At 44.7% G+C, this 20,517-nt stretch overlaps 1 protein-coding gene across 1 annotated transcript in view; it reads right to left on the bottom strand.

Moving 5' to 3' along the window:
• LOC126427375 (NADH dehydrogenase [ubiquinone] 1 alpha subcomplex subunit 10, mitochondrial) overlaps positions 1-20,517 on the bottom strand; it is a 78,878-nt gene that overhangs the window by 51,797 nt on the left and 6,564 nt on the right. Inside the window, exon 2 of the mRNA XM_050089722.1 lies at positions 2,091-2,249. Coding sequence (XP_049945679.1) covers positions 2,091-2,249 — 159 coding nt within the window. The remainder of the gene's footprint in view (positions 1-2,090; positions 2,250-20,517) is intronic.

Here is a 20,517-nt window from a genome sequence, read left to right as displayed (position 1 = left end):
GTAGCCCTAAGAATTACAATATGTGCAATTTTCTCTGTCTTGTTTAGACACTCGCCTTAAAATTACATCACAAACTGAATTGTATTATTATACACCAGTTTTAGTGCTCGTTTTCTTGACAGCATATCATCTGCAAACCAGCCAGGAATAAAATTATTGTGTATTTGTGAAGTACTGTTTCGAGGGTAGAGGTTATGTACGTTTCTGTACTTACATTGAATTAATAGAGGGAAACATTCCACATGGGAAAAATATATCTAAAAACAAAGATGATGTGACTTACCAAACGAAAGCGCTGGCACGTCAATAGACACACAAACAAACACAAACATACACACAAAATTCAAGCTTTCGCAACAAACTGTTGCCTCATCCGGAAAGAGGGAAGGAGAGGGAAAGACGAAAGGAAGTGGGTTTTAAGGGAGAGGGTAAGGAGTCATTCCAATCCCGGGAGCGGAAAGACTTACCTTAGGGGGAAAAAAGGACGGGTATACACACACACACACACACACACATCCATCCACACATATACAGACACAAGCAGACATATTTAAAGACAAAGAGTTTGGGAAGGTACATTTATTGTCCTGTTTCTTGTCTCTGGTTGGTGTCTCAATCAACTGCTATTTAGTGCAACGTATTCACTCAGTTTTCCACAAATATCCACTCACTGCTTCACCTCACATGCACTTTCACGAAATGTGGCGAAACGTGACCTGAGCAGACACTTCTGACAACATACTTAGTGAGAGGTGTTATGTTATTGTCACTCCTCACTTGTTCATCGTTGGTCTCGTGGTGCTAATTTCCAATGTTTTGTCAGAACTGAATATGTCTGTGTGTGTGTGTGTGTGTGTGTGTGTGTGAGAGAGAGAGAGAGAGAGAGAGAGAGAGAGAGAGAGAGATCTTTTCTTTTTTTCTGTCATGTTTTTTTGTCGGGACTTGTGTTTGTATAGTTCAGTGAGTGTTCCAAACAGTGTGCAACAAAACCCGGTTTGGAACACTCAATGAACTATACAAAGGCAACTCCCAACAAAAAAAAATATGCCATAAAAAACGACTTCTGTTTTCTTGGTCCCTCCCCCCTTTCCATCCCCCCCTCCCCCCCCCCCCCCCCTCTCTCTCTCTCTCTCTCTCTCTCTCTCTCTCTCTCTCTCTCTCTCTCTCTCTCTCTCTCTCTCACACACACACACACACACACACACACACACACACAACATACATTCAGTTTTGACGAAACATTCAAAATTAGCACCACAACAAACACGAGACCAACGATGAACAAGGGAGCAGTGACAATAACATTACACTTCTTACTGAGCATGTTGTCAGAAGTGTCTGCTCAGGTCACGTTTCGCCACATTTCGTGAAAGTGCATGTGAGGTGAAGCAGTGATCGGAGATTTGTGAAAAACTGAGTGGAAACAATGCAGTAAATAGCAGTTCATCGAGATACCATCCCGAGTCACATAACAAGATGAAAAATATAAATACAGAAACATACATAACCTCTACCCATGAAACAGTTATTACAAATACGCAATAACTTTCTTCATGGGCAGTTTGCAGATGACATGCTGTCAAAAAAAATGATGAAAACGAGCACTAAAACCGGTGTATTATAATACAGTTCAGTTAGCAATGTAATTTCAAGGTGAGTGTCAAAACAAAACAATGAAAATTGCACATATTGTAATTTTTAGGCCTACAGCAGTTAAATTATTATGAATGTGATACTGTAATTTACAGAAATAAAATTGACCCACAGAATATCACACTGGCATTGAAACGTGTTTGGGTAAATATAAAAATAAACTACTTGTGTTAGCATAAGGTTGATTTTCAAAACAACCCAGTTTTTATAACAGTGCCAATAAGAAATTATATTCATAATTATCACAAAGTCTTTGATCTGGTTCGATATTTTCATCTGATCACGTCCTGCAACTGTATTTAAACATATAATAAAAGTTATGTTTATTGAAGCTAATGGAAGTTATTTCAACAAACAGACAATTTAATTACGATGTAGAGGTCGCAACACTACGCCACAACTGGTGCTGCAAGCTGTCTTCGCGTCACAGAGCCTACCTCAGGCAGGTGCAGCATGTCCAGGTCTGTAGCGAGCGCCGACGCGAACGCCGTCTTGCCTGCCGCCGGCGGGCCTTCCACCACGACGATCTTAGAGTTATCGTCAAACCGGTGCCTCGTCTTGTCGATCCAGCTCCAGAAAACATTGTAACCACGCTCCTGTACCGGGCAGAGAACAGAAAGATTAGTATTACTATTCTGGCATCGCAATCCTGTAACATGCTTATTAAAAAGACCAGGCAAATATGGGTAGGAATTGCGCTCTGAGACTTCAGTACAAACTTAATTATGCATATAGAAGATGATGATTTCATGTGGCTCTATTCCCTGGTGCAAGTCTTTTTATTGGTCACCACTGTGGTGACTTGCAGACCCCCTAACTTACTCCAGTTACCCAACTGGGAAAAAGGGACCTACAGTTTGATGTGGAGTCTGAACCACACGTTTCTGGCAGCTGTTCACCAAGGTTCGATCCTGCGATGTCACAGTTTCTAGCTGTGTGCTTCACTGCTGGACCATGGTGTCAGACATGTATACGAGGTGTGGCTCGAGAATAATGTAACTATTGCTGTAAAACATTTTTTTTTCAAAAACGTACATATTCAATTCTGGTCACTCTCAATATATTCCCCTCTATCTCTACAACACTATGCTAATTTTTCAATGTTGGAAACAGAGCTGGAAGTCTTCCTCTGTAAGCTGCTCAATGACGCATGTCACTTTTTCTTTCACTACTTCGACAGACTGAAATCTTGTTCCTTTCAATGCAGGTTTTATCTTGGGAAGAGATAAAAGTCAGATGCTGCTAGATCAGGCAAATATGGTCAGTGGTCTAACAATGGGTTGACATACTTTGCTGAAAACCTTTTTAACAGACAATTCAGTATGAGCGAGCGTGCTGTCTTGCTGCAGAGCCTACGACTTATTTTCCCACAATTCGGGTATTTTTTTTCTTATTTTCTCATAGAGTTGGGCAAGAACCTCAAGGTAGTGCTGCTGATTAATAGTTCGACCTTCATGAACCCAGTGAAGATGCACAATTCAATGAATATTGGAGAGAGGAGGGGGAGGGGAGCAACAAAAACATCATCACTTTGAATCTCGAATCGCTCATTTGAGCTTTTTTTGCTTGTGCAATTCCGATGCATGGATTAGCATTTAGTTTCTGTATTCTAAGTAAAAAAACCAAGATTCGACACATGTTATAACTCTAAGAAATTAGGATCATATTCAATTGTCTACAAAGCACGAGTACAAATATTTTCACAAGTTTCTCTTTGTTCGATCGTGAGAACTGTCGGCACCAGTTTTGCTCACACTTTTCTCAGATGAAATTGTTCGTGTAAAATATCCTTACCTATTCTTTGTCATCCGGTTCTGTTTCAGAAATTGATTGATTACTCTACTGACAATCAGATCACAAACGTTTTTATATTTTCCACCTGTTTTTTGAATTATTTAAAGGCATCCAGGATGTGAGTCACCTTCAACATTTTTTCAGTCATCTCACCACTCAAAAACTCACATACATGATAAACTGTCCTCACCACACACTTCTTTCAGTAAAAGAAATTTTCCAGTAACAATTTTTCCGAGTTTTGTGTGACACTCCACAACAATTAGTTGATCAATTATTACACTCATTTTACTAGGAAAACAAAATAACAGCTCTCACACAAGCAAAGGTCATCGCGTGCCAATTTGTCAACAGACAAGGGTTCCATTTTTACTGAGTGAGGTACAGAATTTTAAAATGTAAATAAATTCTTGGAACGCTGCTGCACTCATCGTGAGCTTTACGAAGAATACTGTCTAGATCATTTATACTTGTGAAGTTATGCAAAAGTATTCTACTAGCTGTCTTTTATTCAGGATTATTTACCTATTTCCAGTTATTAATGCTGAATCATTGATTGCAACATCCTCTGAAGCACAGAAGCATCAAACCAATACACAACTGTAATGCTGCAGTGGAATCTATATTGCTGTAAGGCAAAACCCAATTCACAGTGCACACCTTGGTTGCAGATTACCTATCAAACTGTTTCTAGGTGCAACAACAATATGATTTTGAATATTTCATATAATTACAGAGCTAATATTAAAACTTAAAATGCTGTCAAAATCTACTCATTAAGAGGTATAATAATATGTTAACAGTTTAGTATTACAGTTAGCAATGGCGTATACATCTTGAGGCAGTGTAACTAATGAGGTGCATACTGCCCATATTATATTTAGACAGTATTTTAGAATGAGAGCACTTGGTGGCTTCCAACGGGCTTTAAAAGTAATTTCAAACCTTTTTGATATTTTTTCTCACTTACGTGCTTAACATCGAATATTTAACTCAATTTGGAAAGTAATCAGACATCTGGAAGTATTTTACAAGTGAGACTTCAATTCTTTGAAAAACTGAAGGTGGGGTGGGGGGTCACGGATCCTGTTTTAGCTTAAAGAAACGTGTAAACTTGTAAAGCAGTGTCTAAGACACTGGGTGTATTATCCACACTGTGCCAACATATACTAGAACTACAATAGTTTACACAGAGAAACAACAGCAAACTAGACATGAACTCGCATCAGCACCACCACTACACGAATCTAGAAACTGAGTCAACTCAACCTCTTGATACCAGATGTCAACTTTGTCCAGTGATGCAATGATGTGGCACAAACAGGAACAGAATAGAAGAATGACAATTTTTTCCCCCGTATAAGATGTCATATTTTTTTCTGGTGCTGCTGCTGAATTTGGAATGAATCTGCCTTAAAATTCAGACCTGTTTATACTGCTCTGAGGTGTGTGTGTCACATTATTATCCAGCCCCCAATCACGTAGCTCACAACGAGCGTCTCACCCCGGTGCGGTGAAATTACGTTGCCCGCTCTGCTAATACCGGCAATGCGCGGTGCGAGCTTTTGCCGAGTACGGCTAGCCCGACACACAGTTCTTTGGCGTACATGTTACTCTGACTCAGATGTCGCCACTCTGGATTTACCGGCCCACAGTCGCTACCGCAATACCGCGCAGTGGCTTACCCACCACTTATTACTAATCTCACTAGAAACTGGTTAGCGATGTCGGAATTCTTTGCACGTGTCCTTTAAACTAGTACATTCTTCAGTAGTAGGTAATGGTAAGATAAGTAAAATGTCCTTTACAGATTCTATTGGGACGTCGCCTGCACATAGGGTGTAATCCACAGTGTGCTAGTTCCAGAGACGGGAGATCCAGACCGAATCTGCAGGGTGGACTGACAACCGTCGCGATATATTGAAAGTATATCGACCCGTATGTCGCTAAGCTTAACACTGCTGGAAGCCGGCGAGGGCACTCTCGTACGAAATCGAGACACTCGATGCAGAGAGTGGACAAACAAGATAGCGTGTAGGTTATAGGAGGTAAAGAGTAACGGGAGGCACCTGTGAACTGCAGACACTCTGAGCAGCTGCCTCGAGCTACAAGTTTCACTCGAGAGAATTAACTGGCAACCTCACACAATGCCTAAGGTTTCACAGTACAACACGGTTACAAACAGGCACGTTTCAGCACAGACAGTTGCTCCTGAAAGCAGCAATGTCTTTGGGTTTAGACAGGTCTGAGCAAGATGGAAAAGGAGTAAAACTGCCAAAACAGCAGTCACCACTCATAAGAGGCCCCAGGGTGGGCCCGACTGACATGAAATGCTGTTGCTGCTAGCCATAATACGAAGGGCAGCTCAAAACTGTTGCTACTGAACTTTTAGTTAGTTAGTTTGTTTAAAAGCCAGTAACATCCATACCTACTCAGTAGGAGAGGGGGAGAAACGTGAATCCAGTCAGCCAGACTCACTGGGGACATGCAGAGCCCCACGTAAGATCGGCCGGTGCCCGTGAAATGCCTGTGGATCACCAGACACTCTACAGATAGAAACGGTAAGCCACGACAATCCTTTAACAATGGTTTTTTTGTATTTGGAGAAGTTCTCACTCAGAAAGTCAGGCCGCAGACTCTGAGTCACTCGTAGCCGATCTCGGGTAAACTCCGACTGAGTGTTTTCTCACTTGAAGTGATGCTTTATGCTGCAAGTGTTTGCTACTTCTTTTAGCTCTCATCCCACAACCACCATCACCAACTTCTGTTATGCAGCCAGTTGCACCCTTTGCTTTTTCGTATGTTTAGAACTGGCCTACAGTGTAGTAGTTAGTCATAATGCAAATAAATAGCGTAATTCGGACCCCTGATGTTCTCGAGTTCCAAAATCTGCACTTCTCATAAATGCCCCTCGACACTGTTTGGTGCCCAACCGATCTGCTGTCACTGGAAGTTTGTCCTTCTGCATTTACTCTTCACCACTCGCAAATCGCAGACTGGCCTGTATCCTGCTCTTCCCTCTGTCCTATGCTAGGGCACGACACTGTGGCTAGTGCACCGACCAACCTATATCCGACGTTCATTTAGGCAAATGCTGGGCTAGTCTCCAATCTCCATCTCAGAAAATACTTTGTATGATATACAGATAGTGAAAATACGGTCACACACACAACAAATTTTACACAATTGACAGACACATGATGCACACGACTTCCTTCCCTCGGGTAACTGTCAGCAGAATTTTTTTTGGAGAAAACAAAAAAATACGTGTTCCTTAATTAGTCCTTCATTTTAACATATGCTTTAGCATCTGAGACTACGAAGGTAAGATTTTTTCCGAGCCTGCACGAGTGGTTGTGTACTGTAGTGATTAAGATACACTCCTGATGTGTAGAATGTTATAGGTTGCAATCTCATAAGCTATTTTGAAAGTTTTTACTTTTGTATCATTATCAATATTACTGATATTATTATTATGGTTATAATAGAGGGAAACATTCCACGTAGGAAAAATATATCTAAAAACAAAGATGATGTGACTTACCAAATGAAAGTGCTGGCAGGTCGACAGACACACAAACAAACACGAACATACAAACAAAATTCAAGTTTTCGCAACAAACTGTTGCCTCATCAGGAAAGAGGGAAGGAGAGGGAAAGACGAAAGGATGTGGGTTTTAAGGGAGAGGGTAAGGAGTCATTCCAAAAACCCACATCCTTTCGTCTTTCCCTCTCCTTCCCTCTTTCCTGATGAGGCAACAGTTTGTTGCAAAAGCTTGAATTTTGTGTGTATGTTCGTGTTTGTTTGTGTGTCTGTGGACCTGCCAGCACTTTCATTTGATATTATTATTAAGTTAACTGGCTTAAATGTAATTATTTTAATTTCTAATCCTTTGCTGCATCACTTTTGTCACTGTATGAACTTAATTTGCTGTTATAAAGTACCTCTCTTTTCAAGTTTGCTAACAATTATAATTAACTTCAAAAGTTTTATGAAATTAGTAGTTTTTATCATAGGTTTTTGTGCTGTGTTAACAGAAATTCGTGTCTTTGCTTCAGTTCTTATAGGGAATTAGCAACCTTCTAGCTCAACAGATTAAAAGGTAATCAGCAGGCTCAATTTAAAGTTATTAGTTCATTGCCTTATAAAACATTGCACCAGCCAAAATACAGCCCCACGGTGAATACTGTTCTCATACACTGGAGGAGTTGGTTCACATTCGTAGGCAGCTGGAAACCACCCTGACTGTCAAATGACTGGCAGCTGCTGCGAATAGGTATTTTGGAAGATCTCCCTGGGTACCAGAGGTACCTCAAGTACTATTCTCTCCTTTGGATCCTGTTTCCTCTGCAGAAAGTACAGGATCTGTCATTACTCGTCCATTTAACAGCGAGTGGTGTGTCGATGGTAGACCTAGGCATCCAGTCAGGGTGAAAGGGGACCAAAGAGGACTCAGGATGTTGTACCGATCCCCTTAAGCAATAAGACTGAGGTGCCGTCTTTCGATGAAACTGAGCCAGTGGGACTCATTTCATCTGTTTTTGGGGAACCTGTTTAGTCCAGTATCACAAGGAGTCAAACACAAAAGGGTAGGGGCCTATTAATTGTTGGCAATCCAAACAGATGGTGAATGATGGTAGCCCTCAGGGAAAGGACAGCAAGGGATAGGAAAGGCCACCAGGTGCACACACTCAGTGTCTGGGAGCCTCATTCAACATGTTTGAAAAGGCTATGCGAGCAGCCACTGAGGGAACAGGGTGCAACCAGCTGCAGTTTGTGGTGCACGTTGGCACAAATGATGCCTGTCATCTGGGATCCGAAATCATTTTTGGGTAATTCCAGTGACAGGCACAGGAGGTTGAGAAGACCAGACTTCTGCAGAGTTTCAATGAAGCTCACAATTTGCAGAATTGTCCCTAGAACTGATCATGGCACTTTGGTTCTGAGTCAAGTGGAAGGAGTGAATCAGACTTCGAAAGTTCTGTGACAAGATAAGCAGTGACATCCTGGACTAGTGCCATAGGGTTGAGAACTAAGGTCTCACTAAATGGGTCAGGTGTGCACTACACAACGGACGCTGCTACTCAGGTAGCTTACTGTGTGGGGTGCAAACAAAGATTTGTTTTAGATTAGGTGGCTTTCCATCCAATCCAGGTAACAATAGCTGTAGGAAACCCAGAAGTATCAGTGTCAGATCAAAAGAAATTCCTCACAGAGGTGAGAGTATTATAATCCTAATGGTGAAGTGCCAAAGAATTCGCAACAAAGTGCCAGAGTTTGAAGCACTCATGAAAAGCAGCGAAACTCTCATAATGCTATGTACAGAGAGCTGGTTGAAACCTAAACTTGATAGTGAGATTTTTGGGGAAATTTAAGTGTATATTGTAAGGGTCCCCCCCCCCCCCCCCCCAATGAACCATGGACCTTACCGTTGGTGGGGTGGCTTGCGTGCCTCAGCGATACAGATAGCCATACCGTAGGTGCAACCACAACGGAGGGGTATCTGTTGAGAGGCCAGACAAACGTGTGGTTCCTGAAGATGGGCAGCAGCCTTTTCAGTAGTTGCAGGGGCAACAGTCTGGATGATTGACTGATCTGGCCTTGTAACACTAGCCAAAATGGCCTTGCTGTTCTGGTAGTGCGAACAGCTGAAAGCAAGGGGAAACTACAGCTGTAATTTTTCCCAAGGGCATGCAGCTTTACTCTATGATTAACTGATGATGGCATCCTCTTGGGTAAAATATTCCGCAGGTAAAATAGTCCCCCATTTGGATCACCAGGCAGGGACTACTCAAGAGGACATCCTTATCAGGAGAAAGAAAACTGGCATTCTACGGATCGGAGCGTAGAGTTAGATATAGTGGGAATTAGTGAAGTTCGGTGGCAGGAGGAACAGGACTTTTGGTCAGGCGAATACAGGGTTATAAATACAAAGTCAAATAGGGGTAATGCAGGAGTAGGTTTAATAATGAATAAAAAAAATAGGAATGCGGGTAAGCTACTACAAACAGCATAGTGACTGCAGTATTGTGGCCAAGATAGACACGAAGCCCATGCCTACTACAGTAGTACAAGTTTATATGCCAACTAGCTCTGCAGATGAAGAAATTGAAGAAATGTATGACGAAATAAAAGAAATTATTCAGATAGTGAAGGGAGACGAAAATTTAATAGTCATGGGTGTCTGGAATTTGGTAGTAGGAAAAGGGAAAGAAGGAAATGTAGTAGGTGAATATGGATTGGGGGTAAGAAATGAAAGAGAAAGCCATCTTAGAATTTTGCACAGAGCATAACTTAATCATAGCTAACACTTGGTTCAAGAATCATAAAAGAAGGTTGTATACATGGAAGAAGCCTGGCGATACTGACAGATTTCAGATAGATTATATAATGGTAAGACAGAGATTTAGGAACCAGGTTTTAAATTGTAAGACATTTCCAGGGGCAGATGTGGACTCTGACCACAATCTATTGGTTATGAACTGTAGATTAAAACTGAAGAAACTGCAAAAAGGTGGGAATTTAAGGAGATGGGACCTGGATAAACTGACTAAACCAGAGGTTGTACAGAGTTTCAGGGAGAGCGTAAGTGAACAAATGGCAGGAATGGGGGAAAGAAATACAGTAGAAGAAGAATGGGTAGCTTTGAGGGATGAAGTAGTGAATGCAGCACAGGATCAAGTAGGTAAAAAGACGAGGGCTAGTGGAAATCCTTGGGTAACAGAAGAAATATTGAATTTAATTGATGAAAGGAGAAAATATAAAAATACAGTAAATGAAGCAGGCAAAAAGGAATACAAACATCTCAAAAATTAGATCGACAGGAAGTGCAAAATGGCTAAGCAGGGATGGCTAGAGGATAAATGTAAGGATGTAGAGGCTTATCTCACTAGGGGTAAGATAGATACTGCCTACAGGGAAATTAAAGAGACCTTTCGAGAAAGGAGAACCACTTGTATGAATATCAAAAGCTCAGATGGAAACCCAGTTCTAAGCAAAGAAGGGAAAGCAGAAAGGTGGAAGGAGTATATAGAGGGTCTATACAAGGGCGATGTACTTGAGGACAAAATTATGGAAATGGAAGAGGATGTAAATGAAGATGAAATGGGAGATATGATACTGCGTAAAGAGTTTGACAGAGCACTGAAAGACCTGAGTCAAAACAAGGCCCCAGGAGTAGACAACATTCCATTAGAACTACTGACGGCCTTGGGAGAGCCAGTCCTGACAAAACTCTACCATCTGGTGAGCAAGATGTATGAGACAGGTGAAATACCCTCAGACTTCAAAAAGAATATAATAATTCCAATCCCAAAGAACGCAGGTGTTGACAGATGTGAAAATTACCGAACTATCAGTTTAATAAGCCACGGCTGCAAAATACTAACGCGAATTCTTTACAGACGAATGGAAAAACTAGTAGAAGCAACCTAGGGGAAGATCAGTTTGGATTCCGTAGAAATATTGGAACACGTGAGGCAATACTGACCCTATGACTTGTCTTAGAAGCTACATTAAGAAAAGGCAAACCCACGTTTCTAGCATTTGTAGACTTAGAGAAAGCTTTTGACAATGTTGACTGGAATACTCTCTTTCAAATTCTGAAGGTGGCAGGGGTAAAATATAGGGAGCGAAAGGCTATTTACAATTTGTATAGAAACCAAATGGGAGTTATAAGAGTTGAGGGGCATGAAAGGGAAGCAGTGGTTGGGAAGGGAGTGAGACAGGGTTGTAGCCTATCCCCGATGTTATTCAATCTGTATGTTGAGCAAGCAGTGAAGGAAACAAAAGAAAAATTCGGAGTAGGTATTAAAATCCATGGAGAAGAAATAAAAACTTTGAGGTTCGCCGATGACATTGTAATTCTGTCAGAGACAGCAAAGGACTTGGAAGAGCAGATGAATGGAATGGATAGAGTCTTGAAAGGAGGATATAAGATGAACATCACCAAAAGCAAAACGAGGATAATGGAATGTAGTCGAGTTAAGTCGGGTGATGCTGAGGGAATTAGATTAGGAAATGAGGCACTTAAAGTAGTAAATGAGTTTTGCTATTTGGGGAGCAAAATAACTGATGATGGTCGAAGTAGAGAGAATATAAAATGTAGACTGGCAATGGCAAGGAAAGCGTTTCTGAAGAAAAGAAATTTGTTAACATCGAGTATAGATTTAAGTGTCAGGAAGTCGTTTCTGAAAGTATTTTTTTGGAGTGTAGCCATGTATGGAAGTGAAACATGGACAATAAATAGTTTGGACAAGAAGAGAATAGAAGCTTTCGAAATGTGGTGCTACAGAAGAATGCTGAAGATTAGATGGGTAGATCACGTAACTAATGAGGAGGTATTGAGCAGAATTGGGGAGGAGTTTGTGGCACAACTTGACTAGAAGAATGGATCGGTTGGTAGGACATGTTCTGAGACATCAAGGGATTACCAATTTAGTATTGGAGGGTAAAAATCGTAGAGGGAGAGTAAGAGATGAATACACTAAGCAGATTCAGAAGGATGTAGGTTGCTGTAGGTACTGGGAGATGATGAAGCTTGCACAGGATAGAGTAGCATGGAGAGCTGCATCAAACCAGTCTCAGGACTGAAGACTACAACAACAACATTGAAAGGGTAGGCAAATGCGAAATGGAGGTAGTTTATTTCTCACAGCAGACAAGAAACTCAAATCCACCAAGGCAGAAATTGAAGCTGCTGTGAAATTGCTTGGACAAGACTCAGTATTAGGGGGAGGGCATAAAATGATAATTGGACCCTTCTATTACACTCCAGACCCATCTCCTGATGTAGCCAAAGCCTTTAGAGATAATCTCAGTTCACTTGTGCATAATTTCCCCATCATACTGCAATCATTCAACAATTAATGGGGGAAAATTACTGTTTTGTTAGTGGTGGGCATGATAAGACATCCTGTGAAACTTTAGTAAATGCCTCCTCTGAAGACTACCTAGAATCCTACTCATGATGGAAATATATTGGATCTAATGGTGACAAACACAGCTGACCTATCTGAGGATGTCCACATTGAAGTTGGTATCAGTGACAATGACGCATATGTGGCAACAATGATTACCGAAGTACAAAAGACAACTCAAACAAGCACCAAGTAACTAGATAAACAATCAGAATGCCATATCTAAATGTGGAACTTGAAACTTTCAGCACAGGGCAGGAGCATGTAGTGGAACTCTGGCTCAAGTTTAAAACAATAATTGACCTTGCATTGAATAGATATGTATCCAGTAGAATAGTTCATAATGGTAAACCTCCACTGTATACAGTCATGGTAAAGAAACTTCTAAAGAAAAAGAGATTACTGCATAATAGGTGTAAAACTAAGTGCAGGGCTACATACAGAGAGAGATGCCGACTGAAATGCATTTGGCTGTAAAGTGAGCAATGCGCGATTCCTTCAATGAGTAACTGTAGCAGAATATTGTCAAGTGATCTTTCACAGAACCCAAAGATGTTTTAGTCATACATAAAGATTGTTAGCGGCACCAAAATTAGTGTCCAGGCCCTAGCGAATGAGACACGAACTGAAATTGAGAGTAGCAAAACAAAAGCTGAAATGCTTAATACTGTTTTCAAATGCTCTTTTACAAAGGAAAACCCAGGAGAATTCCCCAATTTAACCCTTGTAGCACTGAAAAGATGAATGAAATAAGTATTTGTGTCAATGGTGTTGAGAAACAGCTGAAATCTTTAAAATTGCACAGAACTCCAGGGCCTGATAGAATCTGTCAAGATTCTATACTGAATCTGTGGCTGAGTTAGTCCATCTTCTACATACAATCTATCGTAGACCCCTCGAACAAAAAAGCCGTGCTGTTCTTGGAATAAGGCACAGGTCACACCTTTCTACAAGAAGGGTAGTAGAAGTGATCCACAGAACAACTGCCGAATATCCTAGACATCAATTTGTCGCAGAATCTTAGACCATATTCTGAGTTCAAACATAATGACGTATCTTGATCAGAATGACCTCCTTAATGCCAACCAGCAGGGATTTCGAAAACATCAATCATGTGAAATCCAACTCACACTTTTATCATATGACATAGTAAAAGCTTTGGATCAAAGTAACCAGGTAGACACAGTATTTCTTGATTTCTGAAAAGAATTTGACTTAGTACCACACATACACTTATTGTCAAAAGCATGATGATATGGGATATCAAGTGAAATTTGTGACTGTACTGAGGACTTTTTGGTAGGATCAAGAGTCATCATCAAATGTAGAAGAAACTCTGGTGTGCCCCAGGGAAGTAATGTTGGGACCTTTGCTGTTCATGTTGTATATTAAAGATCTTGCAAACAATATTAATATTAAAATCAGGGTTTTTGCAGATGATGCAGTTTTCTACAATGAAGTGCTATCTGAAAGAAGCTGCAGATCTTGATAAGATTTCAAAGTGGTGCAAAGATTGGCAACTTGCTTTAATTGTCCAAAAATGTAAAATTGTGCACTTCATTAAACAAAAAACATAGTATCGTATGACTGTAATATCAATGACTCACTGTTGGAATCTGCCAACTCACACAAATACCTGGGGGAAACACTTTTTAGGGATATGAAATGGAACAATCACATAGGTTCAGTTGTGGGTAAAGCAGGTGGTAGGTTTTAGTTTATTGGTAGAACATAGGGGAATTGCAATCAATCTACAAAAAGAGATTCCTTATGAATCACTTGTGCATCCAGTTCTAGAATATTGCTCAAGTGTGTGTGTGTGTGTGTGTGTGTGTGTGTGTGTGAGACAGAGAGAGAGAGAGAGAGAGAGAGAGAGAGACCAGTACTAGATAGACCAGATAGGCCTAACAGGGCACACAGAATGTATACAGAGACGGGCAGCACAAATGGTCATAGATTTGTTTAAGGACTGAACTGGTTGGTTGGTTGGTTTGTGGGATTAAAGGGACCAGGCTGCAACGGTCATCGGTCCCTTGTTCCAAAACTTAAAAACTACTACACAGAGTAAAAAACGGATAATAGAGACAACAGACAACACAGGACAAGAAAAACTCAGACAAAGAACAGACAGAACAAATTAAAATCACACGGAGTGTGGCAGTGGTTGGCCGACCATAGAATAAAAAAAAAGGAAAAGCCAACCACCGAGAACACAAAAACTCAGTTTAAAACCGTAGGCCGAAGGCCAGAATCAACACAAAACAATAAAATAAAACAAACACGCATATTAAATGATAAAAACCCCCTGCCCGAATAAAACGTAAAACTAAGCCAGCCATAACAGGGTCATCAGTTAAAAGGGCAGGGAGCGTATCAGGCAGCGCAAATGTCCGCCTGACCACAGCTAAAAGGGGGCAGGCCAACAAACTGTGGGCCACTGTCAAAGCTGCCTGCAGCGACACAGAGGAGGGTCCTCCCGACGCAGTAAGTAACTGTGTGTCAGCCGGGAGTGGCCAATGCGGAGCCAACAAAGGATGACTAAGTCCCTGCGGTTGGCTCGCATGGATGACCGCCATACAGTCGTCGTCTCCTTAATGGCACGGAGTTTACTGGGCGTGATCCAATCGTGCCATTCAGCGTCCCAAAGCGCAAAAACTTTTCGGCGGAGGATCGCTCGCAAATCAGTCTCTGGGAGGCCAACATCCAGAGATGGTTGCCTGGTGGCCTCTTTCACCAGGCGGTCAACATGTTCATTGCCCGGGATACCGACATGACCGGGGGTCCACACAAAGACCACAGAGCAGCCACAATGGGCAAGAGTATGCAGGGACTCCTGGATAGCCATCACCAGACGAGAAAGAGGGAAATACTGGTTGAGAGCTCGTAAACTGCTCAGGGAATCGCTACAGATCACGAAGGACTCACCTGAGCAGGAGCGGATATACTCTAGGGCTCGAAAGATGGCGACCAGCTCAGCAGTGTAAACACTGCAGCCAGCCGGCAAGGAATGTTGTTCGGAATGGTCCCCTAGAGTTAGCGCATAACCGACACGGCCAGCAACCATCGAACCATCAGTGTAAACAACGTCAGAGCCCTGATACGTGGCCAGGATGGAATAAAAGCGGCGGCGGAAGGCCTCTGGAGGGGCTGAGTCCTTCGGGCCCTGTGCCAAGTCGAGCCGAAGGCAAGAGCGAGGAACACACCATGGGGGTGTACGCAAAGTGGCCCGGAAAGGAGGTGGAACAGTGAAAACCCTAAGCCCGGAGAGAAGCTCTTTGACGCGGACCGCGATCCTACAACCTGACCGGGGCTGACGTTCTGGCAGATGGACGACCGATTGCGGGAACAGGAGACGATAGTTTGGATGCCCGGGCAAGCTAAAAACATGGGCAGCATAAGCGGACAGTAAATTTTGGCGCCTGAACCGCAATGGAGCGACACCTGCCTCCACTAGTACGCTGTCCACTGGGCTGGTCTGGAAAGCACTAGTGGCAAGGCGTATTCCGCTGTGTAGGATTGGGTCCAGTACCTGCAGCGCAGATGCGGATGCTAAGCCATAAGCCAGGCTCCCATAATCCAGACGAGACTGGATTAACGCCTGGTAGAGACGGTCGTAATCTCAGAGCATTTAGATGCCGCCAACACACCTGTTTACGCTGCCGAATATGAGGCAGCCAAGTCAGCTGGGCATCAAAAACTACACCCAAAAACCTGTGGGTCTCACAGCAAGGAGTTCGTCGGCAAGATAAAGCCGCGGCTCAGGATGGACTGTTCGGCATTGGCAGAAATGCATAACGCGGGTCTTGGCAGCCGAAAACTGAAAACCACACGCTACAGCCCAAGACTGCGCCTTGAGGATAGCGCCCGGTAGCTGACATTCAAAAGCTGCAATGCCAGTAGAGCGGTAGTAAAGGCAGAAGTCGTCAGCATACAGGGAAGCGGAGACAGAATTTCCCACCGCGACAGCGAGCCCGTTTATTGCGATTAAAAACAGGCAGACACTGAGGACAGATCCCTGTGGTACCCCGTTCTCCTGGACTCGGGAGGAACTATGAGAGGCCGCGACTTGCACGCAGGAGGTACGACACGACAGAAAATTTCGGATAAAGATCGGCAGAGGGCCCCGAAGATCCCATCCATGAAGCGTGGAAAGTACGTGATGACGCCATGTCGTATCGTACGCCTTCCGCATGTCGAAAAAGACAGCGACCAGGTGCTGACGGCGGGCAAAGGCAGTACGGATGGCCGACTCCAGACTCACCAGATTGTCGGTGGCGGAGCGGCCTTTACGGAACCCACCCTGAGACGGAGCCAGAAGGCCCCGAGACTCCAGTACCCAATTCAAGCGCCGGCTCACCATCTGTTCGAGAAGCTTGCAAAGAATGTTGGTGAGGCTAATGGGGCGGCAGCTGTCCACCTCCAAAGGGCTCTTGCCCGGTTTCAAAATGGGGATGACAATGCTTTCCGGCCATTGCGACGGAAACTCACCCTCGACCCAGAGACGGTTGTAAAGGTCGAGGAGGCGTCGCTTGCAGTCCACTGAAAGGTGTTTCAGTATCTGACAGTGGATGCCATCTGGCCCAGGAGCGGTATCAGGGCAAGGGGCAAGGGCACTGTGAAATTCCCACTCACTGAATGGAGCATTGTAGGATTCAGAATGGTGGGTGCGAAAAGAAAGGCTCTGACGTTACATCCGCTCTTTAATGGAGCGGAAGGCCAGGGGGTAATTGGAAGAAGCGGAACTCAGAGCAAAATGCTCTGCCAAGCGGTTGGCAATGTCGTCGGAGTCTGTACAAACTGCTCCATTCAGTGAGAGCACAGGGACGCTGACAGGGGTCCGATAGCCATAGAGGCGTCGGATCTTGGCCCAGACCTGCGATGGAGAGACACGGAGGACAATGGTGGACACACACCGCTCCCAGCACTCTGCTTGCTTTGGCGGATAAGGCGGCGGGCCCGCGCACACAGATGTTTGAAGGTGATGAGGTGTTCAATGCAGGGATGTCGCTTGTGACGTTGGAGCGCCCGCCGGCGATCTTTAATCGCTTCAGCAATCTCAGGCGACCACCAAGGCACAGTCCGCCGCCGAGGGGACCCAGAAGAACTGGGAATGGAAGATTCGGCGGCAGTAACAATGCCCGTGGTGACTGACTGAACCACCGCATCAATGCCATCATTAGAGAGAGGCTCAATAGCGGCAATGGAGGAAAACAAGTCCCAGTCAGCCTTATTCATTGCCCACCTGCAAGGGCGCCCAGAAGACTGACGCTGTGGCAGTGACAGAAAGATCGGAGAGTGGTCACTACCACACAGGTCGTCATGCACTCTCCATCGGACAGATGGTAAGAGGCTAGGGCTGCAGATCGAAAGGTCAATGGCGGAGTACGTGCCATGCGCCACACTGAAGTGTGTGAAGAAACCATCATTTAACAGTGAAAGATCGAGCTGTGCCAATAAATGCTCAATGGTGGCGCCTCGACCTGTTGCCACTGACCCACCCCACAGAGGGTTATGGGGGTTGAAGTCGCCCAGTAATAAGGAAGGTGGCGGCAATTGGGCTATCAGAGCAGCCAGGACATGCTGCGCGACATCACCATCCGGTGGAAGGTAAAGACTGCAGATGGTAACAGCCTGTGGCGTCCACACCCGAACAGCGACAGCCTCTAAAGCTGTATGTAGAGGGACAGACTCGCTGTGAAGAGAGTTAAGGACATATATGCAGACGCCACCAGACACCCTTTCGTAAGCTGCCCGGTTCTTATAATAACCCCGATAGCCCCGGAGGATGGGGGTTCGCATTGCTGGAAACCAAGTTTCCTGAAGAGCAATGCAGAAGAAAGGGTGAAGGCTGATAAGCTGTCGGAGCTCAGCTAGATGGTGGAAGAAACCGCTGCAGTTCCACTGGAGGATGGAATTGTCCATGGCTGAGAAAGGCGTGACGGGACTGGGAAGGCAGATTACGCCTCTGGGTCACCTGCTGCCTCCGATGGAGCACCCGTGCAAGTGCTATCAATTGCGTCTGAGGGACCGGCGAGATCGAGGTCCTCAGCAGACGCAAGAATCTCCACCGCATTCTCAGATGCAGAGCTTGTAGGTAGTGGTGGAGTAGGTGCCACTACAGGTGCCTTGGTCTTACGGGTCTTCAATGTCATTTTCTCTCGCTGTTCCTTTGGTTGTCGTTGTTGAGAGGGCTTATTGGAGTCAGTCTCTGGGACCGAAGATGATCGCAAAGCTCGACGACCAGCGACCTGTGGCTTCTTCAGCCACTGGTTGGTGTCTCCTGTGCCGCTGGTAGGAACCTGGGAAGGGAGTGACCCAAGGGATCCCTTCCGAGCGAGAGAAGCCGAAGAAGACTTACGCTTCTCCGGCTTAGAAGTGGGGACTGGTGTCCCCGTTGGTTTAGTAGGTGCTGCTCCCGAGGTAGGTTGTGTGGGAGCAACAGCGAGAGAAGGGGCCCCCCATCGTCAAGGGGCAGGTGAGGTCCTCTGACTCTGAGAGCTGACTGTTTGTGGTGCAGCTAAAGGAGCTGGAGCAGGAGTGACAGTGGAGGCATAAGATGCCATTATGCGCACGGGATGTAGCCGTTCAAATTTCCGCTTAGCCTCAGTGTAAGTCAGTCGGTCCAGCGTCTTATATTCCATGATTTTGCGTTCTTTCTGTAAGATCCTGCAGTCTGGCGAGCAAGGTGAATGAGTCTCTCCACAGTTGACACATATGGGAGGTGGAGCACATGGGGTATCGGGATGAGATGGGCATCCGCAATCTCGACATGTGAGGCTGGAAGTACAGCGGGAAGACATATGGCCGAACTTCCAGCACTTAAAGCACCGCATCGGGGGAGGGATATAGGGCTTGACGTCACAACGGCAGACCATCACCTTGACATTTTCCGGTAATGTATCACCCTCGAAGGCCAAGATGAAGGCACCGGTAGCAACCTGATTGTCCCTCGGACCCCGATGAACGCACCGGACAAAATGAACACCTCTACGCTCTAAGTTGGCGCGCAGCTCGTCATCAAACTGCAAAAGGAGGTCCCTATGGAAAATAACACCCTGGACCATATTTAAACTCTTATGTGGTGTTATGGTAACGTTAATATCCCCCAACTTGTCACAAGCAAGTAACCTGCGTGACTGGGCGGAGGATGCCGTTTTTATCAAAACTGACCCAGAGCGCATTTTGGACAAGCCCTCCACCTCCCCAAACTTGTCCTCTAAATGCTCTACAAAGAACTGAGGCTTCACGGAGACAAAGGATTCCCCATCAGCTCTGGTACAGACGAGATACCGGGGCGAATACGTGTCACTGTCAGTCATTGCCTTTTGTTCCTCCCAGGGTGTGGCCAGGAATGGGAACGATTTGGGGTCATAAACGTTACCTTTAAATTGAGCCCGAGAACGCTTAGAGACTGCTGGTGGCTGGCCACCAGCAAGAGATGATGTGCCACGCTTCATTGCGTGTCATCCACCCTGATGCCACCTACTCCGACCAAGGGCCCTCCCCACGGGCGCCACCCAGCCACAGCAAGGGCCACCTGGCAGGATGGCCATTGCCGGGAGTCCCGATGCCCCAGGAAGATGGGCATCTACTCCTTGGCATACATGGGGAGTAAACGGCGCAGGTATCAGTAGAGCGATCCCTGTGTTGTCAGGGGGGCTACAACCAACAGGGTACATGGCGGCCCCACCACAACGGATTGGCTACCGTGCTGGATCTTAGGTGCAAAAATGTATGAGGTCGTCGTTGCAGCGACAAACAACACTGCACAGTGCAGCGTGGAAATCGAACCCATGGACGTATCCTCACCCAAGAGATAGAAAACGAGCTGGACACCATTGCAACGATGAGAAAGCCGGCTAAAGGTCTCAATGCACGACAGATACAGTGCACCAAGTAAGGCGCCCTTCCCCAATTGGCTCGCTCTTCAGAACAATTTAGAAAGATAGAGGTCAAACCTGAGAGGGGACCATCAAATAAGGCCAAAACATTTGAGACTCCTTTTAGTCGCCTCTTACGATAGGCAGGAATACCGCGGGGCTATTCTAACCCCCGACCCCGCAGGGGGGGGACTGAACTGGAAGACAGTCATGTAAACTATCCTGAAAAGTCTATTAACAAACCAGCTTTAAATGATTACTCTAGGAATAT

The sequence above is a fragment of the Schistocerca serialis genome, chromosome 11 (assembly GCF_023864345.2).
Source record: "Schistocerca serialis cubense isolate TAMUIC-IGC-003099 chromosome 11, iqSchSeri2.2, whole genome shotgun sequence".
Taxonomy (NCBI): Eukaryota; Metazoa; Arthropoda; class Insecta; order Orthoptera; family Acrididae; genus Schistocerca; species Schistocerca serialis.
The sequence above is the reverse complement of the archived record's forward strand: the minus strand, read 5'-3'. Positions and strand labels throughout refer to the sequence as shown.